The 26,347-nt window shown below is 36.9% G+C and overlaps 1 protein-coding gene across 3 annotated transcripts in view; it reads left to right on the forward strand.

Moving 5' to 3' along the window:
• GTDC1 (glycosyltransferase like domain containing 1) overlaps nucleotides 1-26,347 on the forward strand; it is a gene marked incomplete at its 3' end in the record, with an annotated part of 383,897 nt that overhangs the window by 164,074 nt on the left and 193,476 nt on the right. For all 3 annotated transcript variants that reach the window (XM_082658781.1, XM_082658780.1, XM_082658782.1), the window contains exons 4-5: nucleotides 6,852-7,019; nucleotides 11,752-11,925. In XM_082658781.1, coding sequence (XP_082514907.1) covers nucleotides 6,852-7,019; nucleotides 11,752-11,925 — 342 coding nt within the window. The remainder of the gene's footprint in view (nucleotides 1-6,851; nucleotides 7,020-11,751; nucleotides 11,926-26,347) is intronic.

Genomic DNA, 26,347 nt, shown 5'->3' on the forward strand with positions numbered 1-26,347 from the left:
GTTGACTTATTGATAGATGGCGTAAAACAGATATATCTATAAACGTTCTGAATGGTTCATGGTACCTTGTGTCTTACAAGAATACTCTTAACAGATGCTAGTCCCAAAATATATAAAAAATGTTTCTGTACACAGTAAAAATTTCAGTTTATTTATTTATTTTTTCAATAATAGGGCCCATCCTCCCTTCCTTTCTTGTTACAAACATAATTACTAAGTATCTTTTATGGATTAGATACTATGTCAGATACCAAGAGTTAAAACACTTGAGAGCTTGCTTGAGTAATTTAAGAGATACCTGAATTTAAGTGGCACTGGTAGCTAAGAAAGCACCACAGGTGTTATGTAATTTGTCTCCTTAAGCATCTGTAAGGCAGGTCAGAGTGTTGATGGCTGTAGAGTGGATAGATGTTAAGAAACCAGTTGGAGATTTTGCTCAATGGCGGGTCCTACCTACAGACCTCAATTCCCTGCCTTCTGGACAAGTGTTCTTTACATTGTGATCTCCTAGCCGTCATGATAAGCACAGGAAAGGAACATTACATGGTAGAAAAACTGACCTATTAATTGATGCTACATCATGGGACAGCTATTGGGAAGCTGGATACTGTGTTAGCCTGTAAATTACCCCCCACAAGAACCTAGGAAATTAAATGACTCCATTTCTTTTTCCTTTAAATATGCTTCCATCTTGAATTTTTAATTGTTTTAGCAAATGGAAACATTTGGTTACGCACATTCTTCAAGGTTTTTGAAAATCCATAGCATTTAAACGTGCAATAGAAATGTTCTAATTAAGATAAAGTAGCTGACAACTAGAGCATAGTTAAAATGAAATTTTGTGTATCAATGATTAATAAATGTTAGAACTTTGTACACAGGTTTTTATAAATTAAAAATACATATTTAAGCCGAAGACTTTTGAAATGTTTGGGAGTAATTTTCACGTATGCATGTATGTATCATTGAGCTCCTGTTACATTGAGTGATACAGCAGAGGAAAGGATAGCACTCCTCTTTCACTTCTCACATCCAGTTCATCAGCAAACCTGGACAGCACCATCAGCAAAAACCCAGTCAGTCCGCTTCTCAGCACCATCAGCGCTATCATTTTAGTCCAAGAGACTGACATTTCTTTTCTCTTCCCTACTCTTCTCCCTTCTTGCAAAGTGATTCCTTACAGTCTGTTTTCCATACAGCAGTCAGAGTAAAGTTCTCTGATATTAAAAAAATAATGAAACATTTCATGAAATACGTAAACAGATACAATAGAAATACAAGAGATTATACAAGAAAAGTTTTAAACTTTATAGATTTAAATAAATCTAAAAATCATGAATCTAAAAATTTAAAAATCATGTTCGGGTCGATGTATGACACATCCTATCATGAAATCTGTTAAAATATATGTTTCAGAAATAATTCTTAACATAGAAAAACATGTATTAAAAGCAAAAAAAATTAAAATTGCAATAGTTTATATGTATTACAAAGTGAAAGAGTAAAGGTAAATTCACCCAATATGCATTTATTATTTTGTCATTTCCCTAGTTAAAATCCTTCATTCTCTTTCCATTGCTCTTACCATAAAATTCAAAATTATTTTCATGTCTCATAAAGACCCATAGACTTCCTCAGCATCTTCTCTGGCCATTCATTGAATTAATTGCTCCAGCTTCCTTGGTCCTTATTCAGTTCCTCAGCCTGCCAATTTTCTTCTTGCCTGAGCTACTTTGTTTTATATTTTAGGTCCATTATTTAGCCTAGTACCTTGCAAATAATAGATGCTCAATGTATAATGACTAAATGAGCACCAGAATGCAAATAGTGGCCATCTCTTTTGGGGTGGTTGTGCATGATAATTAATTTATAATTTTTGTACTTAAAACATTTTCTGAAATGAACATGTGTTTTCTAATTATCAGAAGGAAAAAAATGGCATTCTGGCATTCTAGAATTGGAGACCCTGGTAGGTGAAATTCAGCAAATCAGGAGGAACTTAGAAATTAGATTATCACAAGTAGATCAAGGGTCTATACAAGAAAATCAATTCAGTGAGGAATTGCATTCAGGTAGGATGGGTGGAGTGTTGGGTTAAGGGAAGCTGGTCCATCCAGAGTTGTGCTTTCCCATTAATTTATGGCTATTTAATTTAAACTTAAATCAAATTGAATTTAAAATTTAGTTCCTCAGTTACACTAACTATACTACAAGTGCTTGATAGCCATAAGTAGCTAGTTGCTGCTGTATTGGATAGTACAGATATAGAATATTTCCTTCATTGCAGAAAATATTGTATCACAGAAAGTACAGGATCTAGAATTCTGGGAGTAGATATCAAGGAACAGGAACTCAAGATAGGCAACAAAAGAATGAAGAAAGACTTAGGGGGTGAGGCTGGGCAACGTGTATCTAGACAAGGAATTTAAGTATTGAGCAAGGTGACACAGCTGGAAGATGGCATTCACTCTTCTGTCAAAGGCTTGTTGAAAGTCCTGCAGGGAATTATTTAAGTATAAATAACAACCCAAATTGGTATCTGTGTTAAATTGTGTTCTGTATCCCATTATGTGATAAATGGTTTCGGAAGGTGAGGGGCTATTGAAAAAACTTCATGGGTCAAGAGTGAGATAATTAGTCCATGAAGGATTTTCTCCTAGATTGTATATGGTGGTGGTTGGAATATTGAATGCCTGTCCTGTTTCTCATTTCACTGACCCTTCATGCCATTTAAGGTATAAAGGTATGCATCTTGATAATAGTAGTCACACTCCTACTGTGCTTATGTATATTTTAACATCTCGTTTGACATATTAAGAAAATAGGATAAAAGGCAAACAACTAGTGTATTCAAACTGAATCAAAGAAAAATAAAATCTAGAATTTCATTGTGTTGAATGATTTTGGATTCCTTAAGCAAATATGACTCAGATTGTAGGTATAATGTGCATTGAAAATACTTGAAGCATGTATATGCATACAGTCCCAAATACCTAGAACGGCATTCACATACTTTTACAGCACAGAGCTGTTTTGGTTAGACGATTATAATAGCAGCTTACTTATGCTTTTGGTGAGATGGTAAGCTAATGATGTAGCCATTAATTTGAATTTAGCAGACATTTTAAATATAGGTTTCTCTTACAGAGACAAAAGTTGCAATTTAAAGCTCTTTGGTGGTCTAAAAACAGCTTAATTCTGTAGTAGCATGGTAATAAGTACTAATCCAGCTTATACAGTGATTGTAGTATGTCATGTTTGTGAAAGATTGCCCAACTGCTTTCTCTGGGTTTTATGTTAATTTAAAAATATTAAACATAAAACCTTATAACATCTTCATGCTGAGATAAACTGTTCAATTTAACTTGTGCTCAAGCAGCAGCTGTCAGGAATTATCTTGTTCCTAGTGGTTTTTGCTTTCACCTTGTGCCCTTTCCTGCCAGAGACACAGTGTGGGATGGTAAAGCTCACCTTGTTAGGATTTATTGCTTAAATAATACCTGAGGCAAGATGAACATTGGGAGCCTAGGGATTAGCTGCTGATTGAGTGATGTCATTCATTGTATTATACACTTTTTTTTTAATTGATGGAGGACGGCAAAGAAAAAATTGCCTATGAATCTTACCTGCATTTCTTTTGTGGGCATCTTCATCACTTCTTTTTAGGTGTCATTGAGCTGAATATTTGAGGAGTTGCTTATTGTCTAATTTAACTTCCATTTTACAAGCAAAAAAGCAAAGAGAAATGCTATACTAATGTTGGAGATAATTCCCACAATTTAGAAGTAGTGAGCGCTATTTCAAGATTAGTTATAAAAATAAAATGAGTTTCCTGTTAATGACTGAACAAACTGAAGGAAGTGTTGTTGTGGGCAGTCCCAAATGGGTAATATTATGAAAATCATTGCCATTTTACTTCTGAATGTATTGCATTCTCTCGTTTGAGAGCTTTTATTTGGAAGTCTCAATTTTAGATTTGGATTCCTTGATTGTGGATCAGCTGGTAGGTAGGGTAAGGAGAGGCGGTATGTGGTAGGAGGAGAGTGAAGGACTTGCTTTAGTTAAACATTTGCTACAGATGTTCCACCCTGAGGATAGTTCTCTTGGAGGAAATGAACAATTGGAGTCTGACTAGAAATACATATATGATGGGTTTACTGTTTATGGAATGTGCCATATTTTTCCCTTCTACTTACTGCCATTTAATGAATATCCTCCCAAATTTGTAGTTTTATAAATGTATAACTTAAAAATTTGCAAGGCTAGAGCAGTGAGTTACAATATATCATTTATTTAGATTAATCAAATGTTAACATTTTGCACATTTATTTCTATCTATGAATATTTGAATATTTGTTTTTAGTGGCCTTTGGACCGAACTATTTAAGACTTAGTTGCAGACATCATTACGCTTCACATGTTAATAATTCAACACGTGTCTCCTAAGAATGAGGATATTCTCCTACATAATTGCAGTAAAATCAATACACTTCAATTTAAGATTGATAAAACTTTACAATTTTATATTCAGAGTTTCCCTGTTGTTCTTATATCTTCTACAGCTGTTTTTTATTTTTTTCCCCATTCAGTATCCCATCAAGTATCACACATTGCATTTTGTTTGGGGGTCTTTTTATTTCCCTTTACTCTAGATTTTTTTCCTTTTATGACCTTGACATTTTTTGGAGATCCAGCCCATTTATTTTGCAGAATATTTGTCTGGCTATTTCCTCATGACCAAATTCAGATCAAGCATTTTTGTCAGGAATTGGTGATCTCTATCTTTCTCAGTGTATCACATTGGGAAATACATGATATCCCTTTGGCCCATTATTGTTCATATTAAGTTTGGTCACTTGGGTAAGTTGATGTCTACCAAATTTCTTCATTATAAGGGTACGATTTTTTATAATTAATGAATAGATGGAAGCTGCAGTTAATGAGTTTTTCTTCCTTGTGTGTGAAAAACATTGAGTTTGCTCAGGTCTTAATGATTAACAATGAGTCATTGTTTGGAGTAGTTTGTTATGTTGGGACTGGGGAGTGGGAATAGAGGGGGGTGTATTACTCAACTTGATCCACAAGTTGCCATCCGTTTTATTTTAAGGAAAATATAGATTGACTGAGTTTAAATTTTATTGTTCTCTCTACTAAAGATCAGATTTGTAGATAAGCAAATATTTTCATATTTCAGAATTTTCAATCTAAAATTTAGAAAAGCTAATACTTAGTGGTGGTGGTGGGAATATTTTTGGAAAAAATAGAGGACATTTTCTGAACATGAATTTTCTATTTGCTTTAGTTGAGTACAAATAGACAATTTTAAAAAATGCATCTCCTTGATAAGATTTTTTACTTTAAAACAATAAACCATAACATTAATACAGCAATGTGAGTTTAGAGAGGTGGCTGCTTTTTGGTCTTATGTGCCTTTTGTAGCCCATGAAGAAGACACTTGAATTCCTCTTTATGATGTATGCACTTATTATGTAATCATTCTTCTTATGTGAAGGCTAGTGCTGCAGATCATATAAACACCTGAAGTTAGCCATTTGGCTTGTCAGCAAGGGAGAATTTATAGTAGTTGTAATCATGGTAATAACAAGGATGCTATTTTGTATTTATTAAGTACAGTAAAAAGCGTTTGCAGTGTAAGTGGTCCACAACGAATTCATATCTGTGGTGTAATGAATAGTACTTCGGGCTTAGAAGACTGGGAATCTCTGCTTTGCCACTACTACCGGTGTGATTCTAGAAAAAACCCTTAACCTTCTTGGACCTCATTTTTTAGAATGAGAATTAAAGCTGTAAGGGTCAAATGATGCTATATTATGTTATAAAGGTGGCATTCCATCAAAATTGTGCCATCTAAATGTCCTCAGCTGCTCAGGGAATGTAATTTGTCCCTCTTTTGTGTCCACACGTGTTAGCCACCTCATTAGTGAAATATTTCCGGGTTGTCCCAGGCAGTTGTCTGTCTGTTCCTCTAGTACTTTGTTCATGCCACTGTTATTGGCAGCATTCATTCTGCAGGCTGTCTTGTTCATCTTTTCTGTTCTTCCTCGCTTGACCCTGGTACCTAGTAGGCATTTATGATAAATGTTTGTGGAATGAGTGAGTAAATAGACACTATTTCATTTATAACCATGGATAGGTAGACTTTCAGTTTCCTTTTTATCCCCCAAAGACAAGGAACCAGGCTTTCTTCATTTTTATCATTTATGTTTTATATAAGGGATATTACAGAGTGTACATATGGTGCCATTAGCAGTCCAGTAATCGAGAAGAAAATATAAAAGAAAAAACCCTACAAATATTGCAGAATATTTAAAAGGGGGGCATAAGAAAACATGCCAAGAGAAAAAGCCCTCACTAGATAAGTCTATTGCATAAATCAAAAGGGTTTATGTTATAACACGAACACGTGCCATTCCTGCTCATATATTGAATTTCAGTAGTTGGTTGCATAAAGAAGTAAAGTGTAATGAAACTGGCAAGCAAAGTATTCCCCAGTCAGCCTTATCTTTGTTCCATTTGTCCTTCAGATGGAGCTTTTCTAGGCTTTTTTCAATAAAATCCATCCAGCTTTTTTTTTTTTTTTTTTTTTTTTGCATCTCTCAGTAACTGAGCTGAGAAGACCAATGAGATTCAGGGCTTTTATAGTTCTTAGCAGCTGCTTTTTAAGAGATCAAAACTTAGAATGCTGCTACATGGTATTAAGGCTTAACTCTTGATGTGTCCCTATGGGGGATATGTTTTCCTTGGGGTAGGATGAGGAAAGAGGAGAGAAGGCACAGGATGCCCACTTCAAGTATGCTCAGGGTGGTAACCCTAATTTCCTTGTTTCCTAGGATTCTCTTCGCAAGCTCAGTGCTTAACCTGACTGAACTGGCTGCCCTTCGGCCTGACCTTGGGAAATTGAAAAAGATTCTGTACTTCCATGAGAACCAATTGGTATATCCTGTCAAGAAATGTCAGGAGAGGGATTTCCAATATGGATACAACCAAATTCTCTCATGGTAGGTATAGATTGTATCATTATATTTAGTCGTTTGCCATCTTTTTCCTTATAGTTAGCTTTTAAATCTGGAGACCTCCTGTACACTTACTTTAAAAATACCTTAAATTAGGAGCAAATGTTTAAACATACCTTCCATGGTAGGAATTACTTGTGCCTCTGCAATATGTACATATAAGAGAACAGCTAATCCTTTTATAAAATACATATGTGTTACAATCTAAATGTTGAACTAATTATCTAACTGTATTTTCTACAACATTCAAAATAGAATCAAAGGGGTGACAGGGACCTTCTTCAGCCCCTGATTCCATCATCTACTGTGTGAGACATACTTTTAGAAAAAGACAGTTAGTCAACTTTTATTTACCAGCTACTTTCCATGTATCCAGCTGAAATCAAAATAGAAATTTACAGAGGAATAAACAAAAATTAAAGCATAATGGAGCAAGGGGTTTTTGTCCTTTTTTTCCTTATTGTTTGTAAGAGAAAACTATGGAAAATGAATCTTTAGGAGGTTTTTTTTCCCCTCTTGAGTCTTCTGAAACTGCATAGCCTTAAAATACCATGACATTTCAAAGGTGATGGTCCTTCTCTACTGTTACTTCAACAAAGTGTATCTCCTGAAGCTTAGTTAATGAAAGAAGTTAATAACAGCTCTGAAACAGCTTTGCTATTGGATCCCATCCACATAACTGCAACACTCAAAGGGAGTCAGTTTGGCAGTGATTGGGTTCAGTTTACTCACCTTTTTTAATAGTTATTAGCAACTGGGATTGATGATGTGTTTAAACAGACTCCCAGCTCTTTTGCAAGTATATTCCATAGTTTCACTGACATAGAAAAACAGCTAGATGGTAATACTTCTGTGTTTTGAGCATTTTGTAAATGTTTTCCTGCAATCATTTTTACAAGCTGCTTCAAATGAAGTAGCAGCACTATCAAAATAGAGCGGAGCTGCTTCACATCAAATGTCTCATAAAAAAAGCAACCGTTTTAAAATTTCATAATAAAATTAAAATATTTTATATTGAAACAGAGGGGAAAATATGTTTCAAAAACAAAAACAAAATCATTTTGTGCTTTATTAATATGGAAAACATTTGTAATATTCTTTTGGTTTCTTGAATTAGCCTCATTCTTTTCCTCAGATAGTGTGTGTTTATTACCCGTGAGAAATAACTGGGGAAAAAAATTAAGTCTATTTTTCCCTTTATGGGTGGCTTTAAAGTTAATGGAAGTTACACCCACTCATATCAGAGAGGAAATGCATGAAAAAGAATATTTCTGTAAACTATCTTGGAACTTTAATTTGGCATAAACTGGGTTTTTAAGAATATAAGTAGTTGGGTTGAATGCCGTTTGAGGGCAGATGGCTAAAAAAATTTTTAGCTTACTACCCCTCATCTCTCTGTTTCAGAAAAGATTGCTTTGCTCAGAGGGAATGAGACTATAAAAGCTTATATATAATTTTTCAGCATTGCTCTTCTCAAGAGCGTAAACTGATAGACGAGCTTGGAGAGAAAGAAGTGGGCTTGATCATTGGTGGGATTCTTAAGGAGAAAAAAACTGGCTTGCAGTCGTCCAGAGGAAAAATAAGAGTGTCAGAAAGCAGTCCTGTTCAGATTCAGTTTGAAAAGTATGACTCCAGCTTCTTCAAATGTTTCTTTAGTTTTCTTGCTGACTTCTGCTTTTGTTGGCACTGTCAGGTTTCTTTCTTGACTGTGTGACAGTTAAGGACTTCAGAGATGACCGACATAAGCACTCACCTTAAATAGAGGTTTCACTAACCCTCTGACTGATGAACACATGCCATAACTATGTATTATGACCTGTGGGTCACTATTACAATATGTGACATATGGTGAAAACAGACTAGCTGTAAAACATCCTTCAACTTTTGGTATATTATTATATTGGCTTCCTTATTGCTTGATATTGTGTCAGCACTTCTGTGACACTCTCTTGTATTATCCATGTTGTAATCACTGCTAATCCCAAGTTTGCACTAAGTTGCAACTAAAAAAACAAAAAATACTTGTATGGGAAAACAAGTTTGCAGGAGTGGGGGCAGATAGGGGTGGCAGGTCAACATTCCTTTCGTTAGTTTTTCGTTCCGCTATGTATTGATAATAGAAACTTTGACTGTCTCAGTAAATGTGAATTAAACTAAACTGAGGACTTGCTGTGGTATTCCTGCTCTATAAGCTCTGTTTATTCATTTGTGTTTTACAGTCTTGTGGGCTTGCATGTCTTCTTTTCAGTTTCCTTGATGTCCTTTACAGGGTGAAATAAAACTAACTGCTTTTTCTATTTGATCTTGTATACCTTCTTATCAAAGCATTTGTATGCATTTTATTGAGATCCAGTGACACTGAGACACTGAATCATGGCTTAAAGCAAAGAGGGTTATTTTAAAAAACAAAACAATGATTTATTAAAATGGTTTTTTGATTCATAAAGGGAACATAGTACATATTCCTGTTTATCCAGCTCACCCATGGTTATCATTTGTGTTCATTGGTTTCCAAGAAAATGTTATAGGCAAATTTGGAAACTATTGACATATTAATGACACATAAACTTTGTTTTTACGTTTCCTTCTAACTATGTATTTTAGATTATTTTTAATAAAAAAATACTAAGGAGAGGATCAAGCCTTTGCATCAAAAGCAACAGCGAATATTATATTTCTTTCGTTTAATTCTGAAGGTCCATGGTGTTGTGGTCCTTTATAATACATTATGTAATCAGTAGGACCTAGTGGTACCGATTTCTGGATCCATTTTCACCAACTTCTTCTATTTCTCTGACTACTCCAAATCTATATAATAAAAAAATAAGTTATTTGTAGAGTTTCTATATAATCCTTCCTGTGTAGTCTCAGAACTTTAAAAAACCTAACAGTTTCTTGAAGCAAGGGTTAAAATGAGAAATAGACTTTAACTACATGTTATGAAGGTATGCTCTTAGTATGAAATAGCTTTATCTGGATTAATCTCCTTGAAGGCAGTGAAAAGTATGGCAAGTGTTCTGTTCTCAGTACTGTGGTGTAAAACGAAGTACATCACTGACATAGAAACCCAACATGGGTAGTTGGGCCACAAAGAAAAAGGTCCTCCTGTACTTGGTGATAATATTGAAAATTCCTGGCATTGCGGAAAAGTACACTGGGTTGGCCAAAAGGTTCCTTCGGTTCTTAAAGTAAAAATGAAAGACATATTTTTCATTTTCACCAAGAACTTTATTGAACAACGTATTCACTGTTTTGTTCCACTACCTTCTGCCGTCTTTCAGGCAGCTTCATAATTCCATCTTCCCAAAGCTTTTTATCTTTTTGACCATAGAACTGTTGCAGGTGCCTTTTACAGTCTTCCAGGGAATTGAAATTTTTTCCATTAAGAGAATTTTGTAAAGACCGAAATAAATGGAAATCTGAAGGTGCAATGTCTGGTGAATTCGGCGATGAATCAGCTTGATCCCAGTCAAGCTGTAACAGTTTTTGCCTGGTCATCAAAGAAACTCGGTCTTGTGTTATCCTGATGGAAGATTATGCGTTTTCTGTTGACTAATTCTGGACGCTTTTCATCGAGTGCTGCTTTCAGTTGGTCTAATTGGGAGCAGTACTTGTTGGAATTAATCGTTTGGTTTTCCAGAAAAAGCTCACAATAGAGGACTGCCTTCCAATCCCACCAAATACACAACATCACCTTCTCTGGATGAAGACTGGCTTTTGGTGTGGTTGGTGGTGGTTCATTTCGCTTGCCCCACCATCTCTTCTGTTCCACATTATTGTACAGTATCTACTTTTCATCACCCATCACAATTTGTTTTAAAAACGGAACGTTTTCATTACATGTAAGTAGAGAATCGCACGCAGAAATACGGTCAAGAAGGTTTTTTTCCTCTTAACTTACGTGGAACCTAAACACCAAACCGATTCACGTAACCAAGCTGGTGCAAATGATTTTCAACGCTTGATTTGGATATTTTGATTATGTCAGCTATCTCCTGCATGGTGTAATATTGATTGTTCTTAATTAATGTCTCGATTTGATCGCTGTCAACTTCAACTGGTCTACTGGACCATGGAGCATCGTCCAGTGAGAAATCTGCAGCACGAAATTTTGCAGACCCCTTTTGACATGTTCAATCAGTCACAGCACCTTCTCCATACACCACACAAACCTTTTTTTTTTGCGTTTCAGTTGAGTTTTTACCTTTCTTGAAATAATAAAGCATAATATGCTGAAAATGTTGCTTTTTTCTCCCATCTTCAGTATTAACATGGCTACACAGAAATTCACCAATTTTGATTTTTTTTTTTTAAAGGCACGCTGATATGACAGCTGTCACAATGCAATCTAACAAAATTATTTCGAATGAAGTTGAAGACAACTAAAGTGCTACTGGAGCCATCTTACGGAAAACACCAAACGGACTTTTTTGGCCAACCCAATACTTTGGTTTGAAGTGTCATAGGATCCCATTAAATCACTTAATTCCTCTCCTGCCTTTCCTCTCTGATGCCAATAATCTACCTTCCCTTGATATAATGCTAATGAAACTAACTTATCTATTAGAGTCATTTTGATAAATACTGGTAGGAAGTGCAGAGTTCTTTGCAAACCCAAGGTGCAGTATAAACTCTGATTAATAAAGAAGTCTTAGGCTTATAAAAATAACTGAACAAGTGTGGGCTCACCATATGCATTTATTCTTTCCCTTTGCAGCCTGGTGGCTGATGTGGTGGTATTCAACTCGATTTTTAATATGGAGTCATTTCTTACTTCTATTGGAAAATTCATGAAGCTGATTCCTGATCACAGACCCAAAGATCTGGAAAGCATCATCAGACCCAAGTGCCAAGTTATTTACTTTCCCATCAGGTTTCCTGATGTGAGCAGGTCAGTATGTTTAACTCCATTTTCAGTATTGTGTCATAAATTATTCCCCAAATGTGTAAAAATCGGTGATGTTCTTGCCAATTTTGACTTTTCAGCGTAAGCATGATTAGTTAGAGAATCAAGTTCTATTTCACCATGCTGTGATTTACAAAGATTTTAAATAATCATGTGTCCAACCTGTCACTGAATGGTTAATTCTGGTACTGAGTTTTTCCTTTCTTTTCTCTTATTTATTTGTTTGCCAAAGCAAGGTGCTTTGGCTTTTAACACTTACTGTTTTATTTATTTGTTGTTTTGCTACAGAAGTCATTGTCAAGCATAGGTCTCAACCTTTGTATTCAGCTTATGCCCATTGGTTTATATGTATAATAGTAACTTCTAAGTAAATCAGTGTTAAATTTTACTGCTTAGATTACTTTCATTTCCCATGCTTTTTTTTCTGTTTTTTTCCCCCCTTCTCCCAGTTTTTATTATTTATATTATCTTAGTAAAGAGTTAGGTCTTCTATATTGGGTTGCAAATGCACTTAATTGCCATTTCTTTTTCTCAGTCACTAAGGATATTTTTTATTACCCTTATTGCTGGGCCCACCCTGAATTAGCAATGGATGATGTGGCTCAAAGGGAACATTCTAGAATTCCTTTTCACTTTTGATTAAACCTAGCAAAATTGTTTTTACTACCACCAGGAATATTTTCCCCTTGTGAATAGCAAGTTTACTTCAGTGGGAATCATACTAGTTGGGGATGCTGCTGTTTTGTAACTGACTGTGTCCTTAAAAAGAGTTCAGGGACAGCTGTTTCTTCCCCATCCTTGAAATGAAGGCAGGAGACAATTTAATATCCACATATGCTATGCAGGAGGTCAGCATTAGTCTCTAGGTTCTGGACTAACTGAGTTCACCCAGATTTTGCTGTGGGGACACCCACTCTTCCACACCCCTAATACTGATTTAAGTGTCTGACTAGTTAATATTGCATTGAAGAAAAATCTGCCTAATACCATATCAAGCTAGTGAGTCATAAAATTTAAGTTAGAACAACTTGCCTGATCCTTACTTTATGGAGTTCAGAAAACAGAAGGCCAGAGAAGCAGACTGGCTTGTGCTCACACTGCTGATTAGTGTCAGAGACTGTATTAAAATTTAGACTCTATGACTTTTGATTAAATTTTCTGTTAACTGTCTAATCTTCCTGTCAGTATAGGTCATTTGTCAAAAATATTTAATGATTTATTTACAGTTTTGAAAACTATAAAGCTAAGTGAAACTAAGATCACAGTTGATTTTCATATATATGTAAATATATATATAATATGTATTTGTAATATATAATTTTCATATGTGTGATGAGAGAATGTCAACTTCTGAAGAATATGATTGTTATACTTTAGATCTGTGATTAGCTAGAACACAGCTTATACTTTAGATCAGGGGTCCCCAACCCCCGGGCCTGTTAGGAACCGGGCCGCACAGCAGGAGGTGAGTGGCGGGCGAGCAGGCGAAGCTTCATGTGCCGCTCCCCATCGCTCCCCATTGCTCGTAGTACTGCCTGAACCATCCCCCGGTTCGTGGAAAAATTGTCTTCCATGAAACCGGTCCCTAGTGCCAAAAAAGTGGGGGACCGCTGCTTTAGATCATATTTTGAACCTTATTTTTTGACATGCTTTTAAGTTTTTCATATAATAATATATTGTCAAAATGCACATCTTTAAGTGAATAGGTAGTTATAGCACATCTTAATTATTACTGCTATAGAATTCCAAATAAATAGTATGTTTTAAAATGCACTTGCATCTGATATAGTCCTACAACATCCTATGTTTAATACACCTGTGGCAATTGAATAGTTTATTAATTTGGACTGTATTACCATAAATAAATCTAGCTAAATGGAAGAAGGTTAAAAAATATTGTGGCCAAGATAACATTCATAAGCAAGGTCTTAGCCCAGAGTGTTATTTGAATTATTTTCAAATGGTAATTTGCTTTATCTAACCCAAACTCATATAGTGTAAGTAAGTGATTATTTGCATGAATGACAATCATTCTAATGCCTGCAGTCTTAAAAGAGTATTATTTTGTTGAGATGTTGAAAAATATTTAGTAATTCCAAAGGCAAAATAACCAAGGTGATTAAAAATAAAAAAAATTTTGAACGGTTCTATCTTTCTCTCAAATTTAATTTAAAAACAAAGCAGCAGAACATATACTTAAATTATTAATATAATGTGCTCTAATAATATATAATATAAGGTATATTAATCAGGGAAGGGAAAAAGCCATATTTCAGCAAAATATTTGAGGATTTATAAAGTTGATAACTGTTAAAACTCAGAGCATGTCTGTCATACAGAAATTCAATATTGGGCTTGTAGTACCTGCTGTACCTATTACCTTCCTCACCCCTCCACTGCGTCATTCTCAAAGACCAGAAAAATAGTAGCAAGAAAGAATATTCACTTGAAAATATTTCATTATATGTATTAAAACATTTTGAAGTGGGAAAGCTCTTAAATACTGTAGTTAGGCATGCACATATTTGAGTCTTGACCGCCACTTACTAGCTCTGTGACCTGTGCAAGTGTAATGACCCTGAGCTTAGGTTCTTTAATGGTTATGATTATATTTACCTTATCCCCTCATAGGCATGATGTAGCTATTAAATGAAATAATGTGTGCCAAATGCCCAGCCGAGTGCCTGGCACATAACAGAACCTTAATAAAGTTTAATTCATCTTATTAACTCCTTCATCCCCATTGTTTTATAACCTAGCACATTTATTGCCACCTGAATATAAAGGACAGTCTTCCCCTTTGCCCTCTTTTAACACGTGAAAGTAAAGAAGTACTCTGCCAAAGGAACAGCCTAATATAAATAAAGAGGTTCCTTTATATATTCTTTTTATCATCCTGACTCAAGCAGCCTTTTGGCTTCACCAGAACCTATAGCATCCATCGATGGTAAGGAGCCAGCTCCTTATGTTCATTCTTCTCTTGTCCTAATTTTCCTCCTTCTTTCTCCAGTTTAACTTCCACATTCTGTCATCATACTTCCTTTCTCGTGTGTACTCTCAAATCTTTTGCACCTTTTCTTTCATATTTGATTAGGAGGAAAACCTCCAGCCGTACTTATTAGCCTACTCTAAATTCATGACCCCTAAATCCACATGGACCTGTTGAGCTGCATGGCGAGTGTACCATAATTCCCCTTTTCTAAGTAACTAATCATGCATTTTCCTTTCTTTGTAAGCTTTTAATACCAAATCTTCTGTCTTCCTTCTCAGATCATGACTGAAAAAGATAGACACAATCAGAAGAGAATTTCTATGTGCTGCCACCATTACATCTACCCAGTTATGTGCTTCTGGGTGCATATTTTTTATCTTCACACCTGTAACTATTGATGGATTGACCTTACTTCTGACTAAGGCCCTGTTTCCACTTCTTTGCTGGAGCCCATCCGTCTTGCATACCTAAAAATTATTTTTCTAGCAATTTTTTTTTCTCTGATCTGCATTATCCATTTTCCTCTTTTCTGGATGGTTCCTATTAGCATACAAAAAATGCTATTTGCTTTACATCTTTAAAATATTCTCTCTTGATTCTACTTCATCCTCTGCTACTACCTCATTTCTTTATTTCTCTTAGTAGCAAAACCTCTTGAAAGAGTTGTTTACACTTATTTCCAATTTCATTCCCATTGTTCTTTCTTCAAGCTACTCCACTGAGACTGTTTTTGTCCAGGTCCCTGATGACTTCCATGTCTCTAAATCCTGTTGTCAGTTCTCAGTCCTCATCTTACGTCACACATCAGCAGCATTGGGCACACCGTGACACAGTCTTCAAGCTGGCTTCCAGGACACAGGTGCTGCTTCTCAGGAGTGTTGCCGGTTTCTCTTTATGACCTTGATCTTTAGCTTTGGACTGGCCTTTCCCACTCTTGACCCTTAAGGGCTTAGTGGAGGAAGAGCCCAGGATTGAAATGAGAAGAAAAGATAAAAGAGTCAGGAGGTCATCAATGAGAGAATTATCCTGTGGAATAAAGGGAAGAGAGTTTTAAGGAGATGATTGGTAGTGAATTCAGAGGAGTGAGGTTAAATAAAGTGATGACTAAAATTATCCTTGAATTCAACAATTAAAGGGTCAGTGGTGCCCCACCCTGCATTCTGTTAACTCACAAAAAAGTTTCATATGTTTTTTTCTGGTAGGGAGAGAAACAACCTTCAAGTCTAGGTGAGATCTCTTTTTCTTTCTCTTTCTCTTTCTCTTTCTCTTTCTTTCTCTTTCTCTTTCTCTCTCTGTCTCTCTGTCTCTCTCCCTCTCCCTCTCCCTCCCTCTCCCTCTCCCTCTCCCTCCCCCTCTCCCTCTCTCTCTCTCTCTCTCACACACACACACACACACACACACACACACACACACACACACACACACACACACACACACACAGAGGCTCTGCTCCATATTTTAAAGATGAAGGCATCAAGGCCCAGAGAAGTTAAGTGTCTTCTGGTAATCACACAGCTAGATATAGACAGAGCAGAAACTGGAACTCCTATCTCAGAATCTCCATCGAGTGCTCAGCTCACCACTTATTGTGAATGCAGTTTCAGAGGTCTTGATTATCTGATTTTTCAGCTGACAGCAGATTAGCAGCATCAAATTGGGGGTGCGATAAAGGCAGGCTCACTGACAGCAGTGAAAAGTGACAGCTGACTGACAGCTTGACAACAAGGGAGGAGAGAGATAAACTGTTTAAAAAAATACATGAGAAGTGAAAAAGCATGGCAGCCTGGAGCCATTCTAGGGCAGTACAGGCAACTCTACACATGGATGAACCCCTGCAGACATTCCTCCATGATTGTACAGCTTGTACATCAAATGGATAACTGTGATTTATTAAGAAAGATTAAATGGTAGCCAGTAAATTCTCTTTAAGAATATAGGGAAATTCATAACCCACTTTTGGCAGAAATTATAAATGACAGCAAATGGAGCTAAATGTCATGCCTTACTCTAGGATGTACATGAACCATGTTCACCTAAAGGAAGATAATAAACATCTAACCCTTTTTCATGCAGTTGCAATGTCTGTAAGCTTTGCAGGGACCAGGGAACATTTCAGTAAGACACCTTTTTTGGATTTTTCTGACTGGAGCCTTTTCATGTACCGTATCTCCGTTTTCTGCTAGGGTGTATATATATTGGCTCCTTCAGCACTGAAGGCATCCAAGCCTGCCAGATGATCGGTAGTCAACAAAACAGATTTTGTAATATTAATACCATGTCTTAGTCCTTTTAGTCTGCTATAAGAAAATACCATAGATTGGGGGGCTAATAAACAACAGAAATTTATTTCTCACAGTTCTGGAGGCTGGGAAGTCTAAGATCAAGGCAGATTTGATGTCTGGTGAAGGCCTGCTTTCTGATTCATAGATGGCTGTCTTCCTACTGTGTCCTTATGTGGTACAAAGGGCAAGGGAGCTCTCTGAGCTGTCTTTCATAAGGGCACTAATCCCATTCATGAGGGCTCCACCCTCATGACCTCATCACCTCCCAAAGCCCCCATCTCTTAAAAGCATTATATTGGGAGTCAGGATTTCAACATATGAATTTTGAAGAAATACAGATATTCAGTTTGCAGCATACCAAAAGATAAATGTGATCTCAAGACTTAGTGGGATGAGACTCACTACTGGAATGTACTGAAGAGGATGACTATTTTGTGTTAAAGGATATAGATTAGATTGAAAATGAAGGAATTTTTACTGTGCGTTTCAAGAAGGCAAATTTCACATAGAGTTCCATGGTGCTGATGGTGTGTGATGGAGAGGAAAAAAGGGAGCAATTCTGCAGCTTACTGAGCTAGATGTTGACTAGAGGAAGCCAATATTTTCCTACTCTAGATCATGCAACTGTCATAAAGGCAAAGCCTAGTAGAACTAGGGAATTTTATATATCCAGACCTTTGCACAGGTCTCAGTCTTATGAAATCCGAACATCTGAGGAATTTGCAACTTGCTTTCTGACAATGTCATCTTTAGAAGGTAGAGCTAACCATAACAGCTAACCTTCCTGAGCCTTATTTTAGCCCAGCAGTATGCTAAGCATATTATACATATTTTAGCATTTTATTCTTCCAACAATTCTAAAAGATATTTTCCATTTATAGTTGAAGAAACCCAGCCATACAAATATAAGTAGCTTTTTGCCTACACTCATATAGATAGTAAAGGTATAGGTAGAAATCAAACACATTTTTTACCCTATTTTAGAACCCAACCTCTTGAAAGTCTTTCTATACTGCCTGTCCCGAAAAGAGGTTTTGGACCCTAGTACGTGACTTTGTCCAGTGAAGAACAAATGATTTATAAAAGAGAACTGATGGAAATGTTGAGCGAAAGGGAACATGTCATGGTAATGTTATGAAAGAAAGGACACAAGGTCTTAGAAAGCAGACTTTCAAAAGATTGAAGTTTTGAAAAAGAGGACACCTGAAAAGGAATGAGCAATTTAAAAAAATATATTTGTTGAGCGTCCTAATGGAGAACTGTCTGTGGAGCCGAAAGCCCTAGTGTGAATCCTGGCCCTGTCGCTTTCTATCCAGTAAGCTCAGAATAGAACCTCAACCCAAGTCCAGTTAACTCCTTATGAAAAAGAGATCATGCTTTTCTTGACTTAAGGAAAAATGAACAATTTTAAGAAAGAATTCTCATAGTCAAATTGAAAATTTGCTTAAAGAAGCAGAATAGGAAGAATATGTCAAAGAAACAGCTGTAGACTCACACCATTATTTCATGTATAAGAAAAGTATTTTATTTATTTATTTATTTATTTATTTATTTTGCGGTACGTGGGCCTCTCACTGTTGTGGCCTCTCCCGTTGCGGAGCACAGGCTCCAGACGCGCAGGCCCAGCGGCCATGGCTCACGGGCCCAGCCGCTCTGCGGCTTGTGGTATCCTCCCGGACTGGGGCATGAACCCGTGTCCCCTGCATCGGCAGGCAGACTCTCAACCACTGCGCCACCAGGGAAGCCCTATTTTATTTTTTCAATTTCTAGGTATCTTGTCATTTATCCAAACTCTCTTCCCTTACAAGTTAGCTTATAGCATGACACCTGTCTTACAGGACAGTCCCCGATCCATCATATTAGATTAAAAGGATGTAGCTGACTACATACATCTGCACAGCATCGGACTTCTTCCATCTGTCTCTCTTGTAAGATTTGGTGCTGAGGGCATATCCATGATTTTTATGTAACTAGATAATCTCCACCCCCAACAAACTGGACCACATAAGAATGAATTGTAGAAATACAGTGAATTACAAAGTGGCATCCCTTATCCTTGAAAAGGATCATGTTTTCTGGAGGAATTCCATCAGGGAGCTTCAAAGTGGATATCATCTGCTTCAAATAGCATTCAGTTGGATTTAAGGTGAAGAGAGATAAATGCTCAGGCTGTCAAGGCCTGATACTTGTATATGTTTGTCATTTGCCTGCCTCCTCTGTCCCATTATTTTGTGAAAAATGAGTTTAATTTTTTTATTATGGTTACACATAATTAACTTAAAAAGATCAAACGTATGTGTTTCCAGTGGAGGCCTTAAAAAAATCATTCATTTATTTTTATTTTTTCATGAGGGAATGAATATACTGTATCCTTGGGAGTTGAAGTTTGGACTTGGAGCTAATAGAAGCGTGTATACTTTGGGTTGAGAAATATGTCCTTATCTGGGTTTCAGGTCCAATTCAGTCAACACAGAGAACATCAAGTATCAACCTCATTGTGATTATTAAGAAAAAATTTCATACATTTCTGTGACCATTTCATTATATATATATTCCTATTTTCCATAATATTGGATTGTCAGAGTTGCAATAGAGTAAAAAAGAGTGGATTTTTTTTTTTTTTTTTTTGCGGTACACGGGCTTCTCACTGTTGTGGCCTCTCCCGTCGCGGAGCACAGGCTCCGGATGCACAGGCTCAGCGGCCATGGCTCACGGGCCTAGCCGTTCCGTGGCATGTGGGAGCTTCCCGGACCGGATCCCGAACCCGTGTCCCCTGCATCGGCAGGCAGACTCTCAACCACTGCGCCACCAGGGAAGGCCAAAAGAGTGGATTTTACCTGTGAGTTTCCTCATTTCATAGATTTTTACTTCCTGGGAAGAGGGGTTATATGAAGAGCATCTCTGCTTGCCTCCTTCCTACATTTTTTTTTTTTTACATCTTTATTGGAGTATAATTGCTTTACAATGGTGTGTTAGTTTCTGCTTTATAACAAAGTGAATCAGTTATACATATACATATGTTCCCATATCTCCTCCCTCTTGCGTCTCCCTCCCTCCCACCCTCCCTATCCCACCCCTCCAGGCGGTCACAAAGCACCAAGCTGATCTCCCTGTGCTATGCAGCTGCTCCCCACTAGCTATCTACCTTACGTTTGGTAGTGTATATATGTCCATGCCTCTCTCTCGCTTTGTCACAGATCACCCTTCCCCTTCCCCATATCCTCAAGTCCATTGTCTAGTAGGTCTGTGTCTTTATTCCTGTCTTACCCCTAGATTCTTCATGACATTTTTTTTCAAATTCCATATATATGTGTTAGCATATGATATTTGTCTTTCTCTTTCTGACTTACTTCACTCTGTATGACAGACTCTAGGTCTATCCACCTCATTACAAATAGCTCAATTTCGTTTCCTTTTATGGCTGAATAATATTCCATTGTATATATGTGCCCCATCTTCTTTATCCATTCATCCAATGATGGACACTTAGGTTGTTTCCATCTCCGGGCTATTGTAAACAGAGCTGCAATGAACATTTTGGTACATGACTCTTTTGGAATTATAGTTTTCTCAGGGTATATGCCCAGTAGTGGGATTGCTGGGTCATATGGTAGTTCTATTTGTAGTTTTTTAAGGAACCTCCATACTGTTCTCCATAGTGGCTATACCAATTCACATTCCCACCAGCGGTACAAGAGTGTTCCCTTTTCTCCACACCCTCTCCAGCATTTATTGTTTCTAGATTTTTTGATGATGGCCATTCTGACTGGTGTGAGATGATATCTCATTTTAGTTTTGATTTGCATTTCTCTAATGATTAATGATGTTGAACATTCTTTCATGTGTTTGTTGGCAGTTTGTATATCTTCTTTGGGGAAATGTCTGTTTAGGTCTTCTGCCCATTTTTGGATTGGGTTGTTTGTATTTTTGTTATTGAGCTGCATGAGCTGTTTGTAAATTTTAGAGATTAATTCTTTGTCAGTTGCTTCATTTGCAAATATTTTCTCCCATTCTGAGGTTGTCTTTTTGTTTTGTTTATGGTTTCCTTTGCTGTGCAAAAGCTTTGAAGTTTCATTAGGTCCCATTTGTTTATTTTTGTTTTTATTTCCATTTCTCTAGGAGGTGGGATCTTGCTGTGATTTATGTCATAGAGTGTTCTGCCTATGTTTTCCTCTAAGAGTTTGATAGTTTCTGGCCTTACATTTAGGTCTTTAATCCATTTTGAGCTTATTTTTGTGTATGGTATTAGGGAGTGATCTAATCTCATACTTTTACATGTACCTGTCCAGTTTTCCCAGCACCTTATTGAAGAGGCTGTCCTTTCTCCACTGTACATTCCTGCCTCCTTTATCAAAGATAAGGTGACCATATATGCGTGGGTTTATCTCTGGGCTTTCTATCCTGTTCCATTAATATATCTTTCTGTTTTTGTGCCAGTACCATACTGTCTTGATTTCTTTCGCTTTGTAGTATAGTCTGAAGTCAGGGAACCTGATTCCTCCAGCTCCATTTTTCTTTCTCAAGATTGCTTTGGCTATTCGGGGTCTTTTGTGTTTCCATACAAATTGTGAAATTTTTTGTTCTAGTTCTGTGAAAAATGCCAGTGATAGTTTGATAGGGATTGCATTGAATCTGTAGATTGCTTTGGGTGGTATAGTCATTTTCACAATGTTGATTCTTCGAATCCCGGAACATGGTATATCTCTCCATCTGTCTCCATCTTTAATTTCTTTCATCAGTGTCTTATAATTTTCTGCGTACAGGTCTTTTGTCTCCTTAGGTAGGTTTATTCCTAGATATTTTATTCTTTTTGTTGTAATGGTAAATGGGAGTGTTCTCTTGATTTCACTTTCAGATTTTTCATCATTAGTATATAGGAATGCCAGAGATTTCTGTGCATTAATTTTGTATCCTGCTACTTTACCAAATTCATTGATTAGCTCTAGTAGTTTTCTGGTAGCATCTTTAGGATTTTCTATGTATAGTATCATGTCATCTGCAAACAGTGACAGCTTTACTTCTTCTTTTCCGATTTGGATTCCTTTTATTTCCTTTTCTTCTCTGATTGCTGTGGCTAAAACTTCCAAAACTATGTTGAATAAGAGTGATTTTTGACAGCAAAGGAGAGAGGAGAACAATGTTGGTCATTTGAAGTAATCTCATTTACTGAAACTTTAAGAATTTCTCTGAACATTTCTCTCCACCTTTTTCCATGTAGCTAAGATATGAAGCCAAACAGAGGTTTATGGACTTTGCCTATTTTAGAAACAAAAAAAGGAGAATTTTTAAAACAGTGTGAAAATTTTAAATGAAAACTCGCAGGCTGTGCAAACAAAGGCAAGGAGCCTAAGGGCTTTTTGAAGAATTCTTATTAAAGAAAACGCTATTTTACATTGCAAAGCAGATGTGTCAGAAAACAACAGCAGATCTGTAATTTGAGAATCTGTAGATTGATAAGACTGAAGGCAGCCCCCATGGCTCCCCACTGAAAACTTTCTGTTTTCTGTAGTCAAGAGTTCTGCTTCTGGGGGGGTTGCCAGAAGCACCTTAATCTTCTTACCATATGTGGTCATATTTCTCAGATATTTTGAGAAAGTATCAGTGTTAGAGTATTAGTAAAACTACCACCTTTGCTATATGAAATAATGAAGTGTGGGTACTGTCTTCTTTAATATTAATCTAGGTCTGAAGTAGAAGAAGAAAAGTTTGGGTTTTATAAATTTAAACATCTCCATATTTGCTAACAATTATTTTGGTTCTCCAAAATGAATGTAAAAATGTGTTTCTTTTTGAATGTCATTTAAAAATTTTTTTTATAGAATCAGTGTACTTAAAAACTTTTGATAAATCATTCCAATGTTTAACACCACTCACTGTCAAGAAATCTCCTTTGTATCTAATGCAAATCTTTCATGCTGCGATTGTATTGTAACCATCTTCCTCTTACTCCCCTTAAGAGAAGAGAGTTTGGTTTCAGCATATATATACCATCCCTCTGTTGGTCTGAAGTTACATAGAACGAACTTTTGCTTTTTCAAATGTACTTTTTAAAGAAATTATTATCCATGTTAATGCCTAATTATAACAGATTTCTGCTCTCATCAACTTAGGTAATAATAGTAACGTCACTCAAAAAAGCACTCTGAATTCAGCAGCAACAACAAAAGCCTATCCTTTTGTTATAGGATGATTTACCCCTGTTCTCCTCACGTATAGAGAACACTTGAGTTGATTTTACATCAGAGATTTGATGTACATTTTTTTAGGTCCTTGTAGTCCTGTCCTAAGAGATTTGGGAGGTCAGAAGCAAAGCTCACAGATCACAGGGTAGAGAAATAACTAAAAATCCAAGAATGTTCTCAGGGACTGCATCATCAACCCAAAGGGAGTCATGGAGCAGGGCTGCCGCAAAATGGAGATGAATGTCATGCGACAAACTCAAACCACAGCAAAAGGTCTGCTTAGGCTTTCTTTCCCTCTTCAGGCTCAAAGGGCATCGCCAAGCTTCCCATAGCACAGTGAACGATCATTAGTGTAAAGCCATCAAGGCAAGAACGAGTTACGTTATATACTCCTGTTTATTACAGGAGGGCTATATGCAATGCATATTATTTAGAAAGATTTCAAGTAAATGACTTTGATGTTTAAAGGATCAAACTTTGGTTATCTTTCTAAAAATCACTTATTCAAATCATTCCATTCCAGGTAGTGTTGAATAAAAATTGGTAGTCAGCAGTATGGTGTACTGGGATTCTTGTTTGGCTTGTTACCACTTGCTGCCACTGTTCAGCCTAGAATACATTACTTAACCTCCCAGAGCTTCAGTTTTACCGTCTGTAAAATGGAAATTGAAATAGTACCTGTATCTTTGGCTTATTAGGAGGAGGGAAACAATTACTACCATATGCTGACTGAGCTCAGTGCCTACAACCTAATAAGTGTTACGTAAATGTTAGTGGTTTTATTATGATTCCCATCATCACCATTGTGGTTTTCAGTTGACAGGATTTTTGACAGGTCGCCCATTCAGTATGACTCCAAGCTGAAAAGTAAGGGGGGACAAAATTCTGAAAACCCTAGTAATTTTATAGAATACCTGAGGATCTAAAGTTTACTACTAATTCAAATAAACGTAGGGACTGTCTTATATCTTGTCAGTCCCCATCACACCAGCCAAAGGCAATACTTTAGCAGTGTGAGTACACAAGAGGAAAAGTCACATGTGCCGCTGTCCACATCTGCCTGGCACCTATAAAACATATGCATTCCTTGTGGTACTGGTGTGTGGAATGGTGAGTGGGTACAGAAGTCATTTTAGTACAGTGTTCTTGTAAAGAATGTTGGGGGTGTTTTAGAAAACTTTCCATTAAAAAATAAACAGCTTGGAATGTACCATTCAACAGTAAGCTACCGGAATAATCTCTCACCCAGAATGGCTTATTCCCTAAGAAATTCCAGTCAAAAAACTTTATGGGCTTCCCTGGTGGCGCAGTGGTTGAGAGTCCTCCAGCCGATGCAGGGGACACGGGTTCGTGCCCCGGTCTGGGAAGATCCCACGTGCCGCGGAGCGGCTAGGCCCGTGAGCCATGGCCGCTGAGCCTGTGCGTCCGGAGCCTGTGCTCCGCAACAGGAGAGGCCACAACAGTGAGAGGCCCGCGTACCGCAAAAAATAAATAAATAAACTTTATTATGTAGGAAATTCTTTAAAAATGGGCTTCAAAATAATTAGATACAATAAAATATACTTAACAGTAATTTAATTCTTTGAGATTTTATTCATCCCGTTGTTCACCCATCATTTATTAAAAGCTTGCTATTTGCTTACCTCTGAAATGGGTATAATAACACACAGTCTGCGAACTAAAAGGGTTAATGAGCCTGGTAGTATATTATAGGCTCAAGAGTATGGCAGATTATTACCATGAGATTGGTCATCTGTGAACAAAGCTCACCTTGAAATATCGTCTAAAAGTGGATGGTTGAGAGACGTTTGGAGCCCCCAAGTCCAATCAGTCTTACTGGGCACTTAGCTACAGGAAAAATATGATTGACTGGAAAAGACAGCAATGGCTTAACAAAAGAATGTGTTAACAGAAGGGCTGCAATCTGCATGAAATGTAGAATACGTGGAAACACAAGATTCAAGAACCAGAAGCAAAGGAGAAGAGATGCTGAATCCAGAAGATGAGTCACAACGGAAGTACACTCTCTTGAAGAGCAGAGAAAATTCACCAGAATTTACCATGGCATCATTAAGATATCATCTCTACTAATCCAACTCCCTTTGCTCTGATTCCACAATCGCCAAGCAATATTCTGTTTATTACTACATCCTTCCTAGTAACTTAATTCCAGAAACTGTAATCCTAAATGTCAGAAACAAATATCTGGATATTGGAAGGGCATATTCTCTGGAGATCAATAAATTGTGGCTTTTAATAATTAAAAAAAGCCTGTGTGGTAAATACAAGGTATTCTGGGATATAAGGATGTATAAGACAAGATCCTTAACTGTAAGAGCTTTGTAGAAATGATAGGCATAGTCAGGTGACTCCAAGTATAAGGTAGAAAAAAAAATGAGTGCTTTTTATGGCATCTGAGCTGGGCATTAAAGACTGACTAAACTTTGGGCATAATAATGACAGCATCATTTATCAAGTGCCTTTTCTGAGCATACACTTTATGTATATTATTTCCAATCTTTACTAACCACCTGCAAGCTAGGTACTATTATGCTCATTTTGCAAGTGAGAAAGAGGTTCAGAAGTTAAGTTAAGCTTGCCTGAAATCCTGTAGCTACCCAAACTGTCTGGCTCCAATTTGCTGCTTCCGTTAATGCCGTGTTATTTCTGGCCATGAGGGAAAGTGGGGGTGAGATAGAGTGAGTACGAGGGCACATTATGAAGAGAGAGAGAGTAGTTGCAACCAGATTTGTGGCAGTGAATGATCATTGCACCTAGAAGAGAATAACTACCTTTGTCTTAATTGGGTGAAGAGGTGGTAAGACTAGAAATGGGAATTAAGGCCAAGGAATTTGGACTTTAGCCTATAAGCATTTGCGAGCCATGGCTAGATTATAAAATGGGGAATTTGATATTGACAAATGAATAGCAATGGGGTAGGAAGCAGAGAA

This window comes from Grampus griseus (genome assembly GCF_964374135.1).
Source record: "Grampus griseus genome assembly, chromosome: 7".
Taxonomy (NCBI): Eukaryota; Metazoa; Chordata; class Mammalia; order Artiodactyla; family Delphinidae; genus Grampus; species Grampus griseus.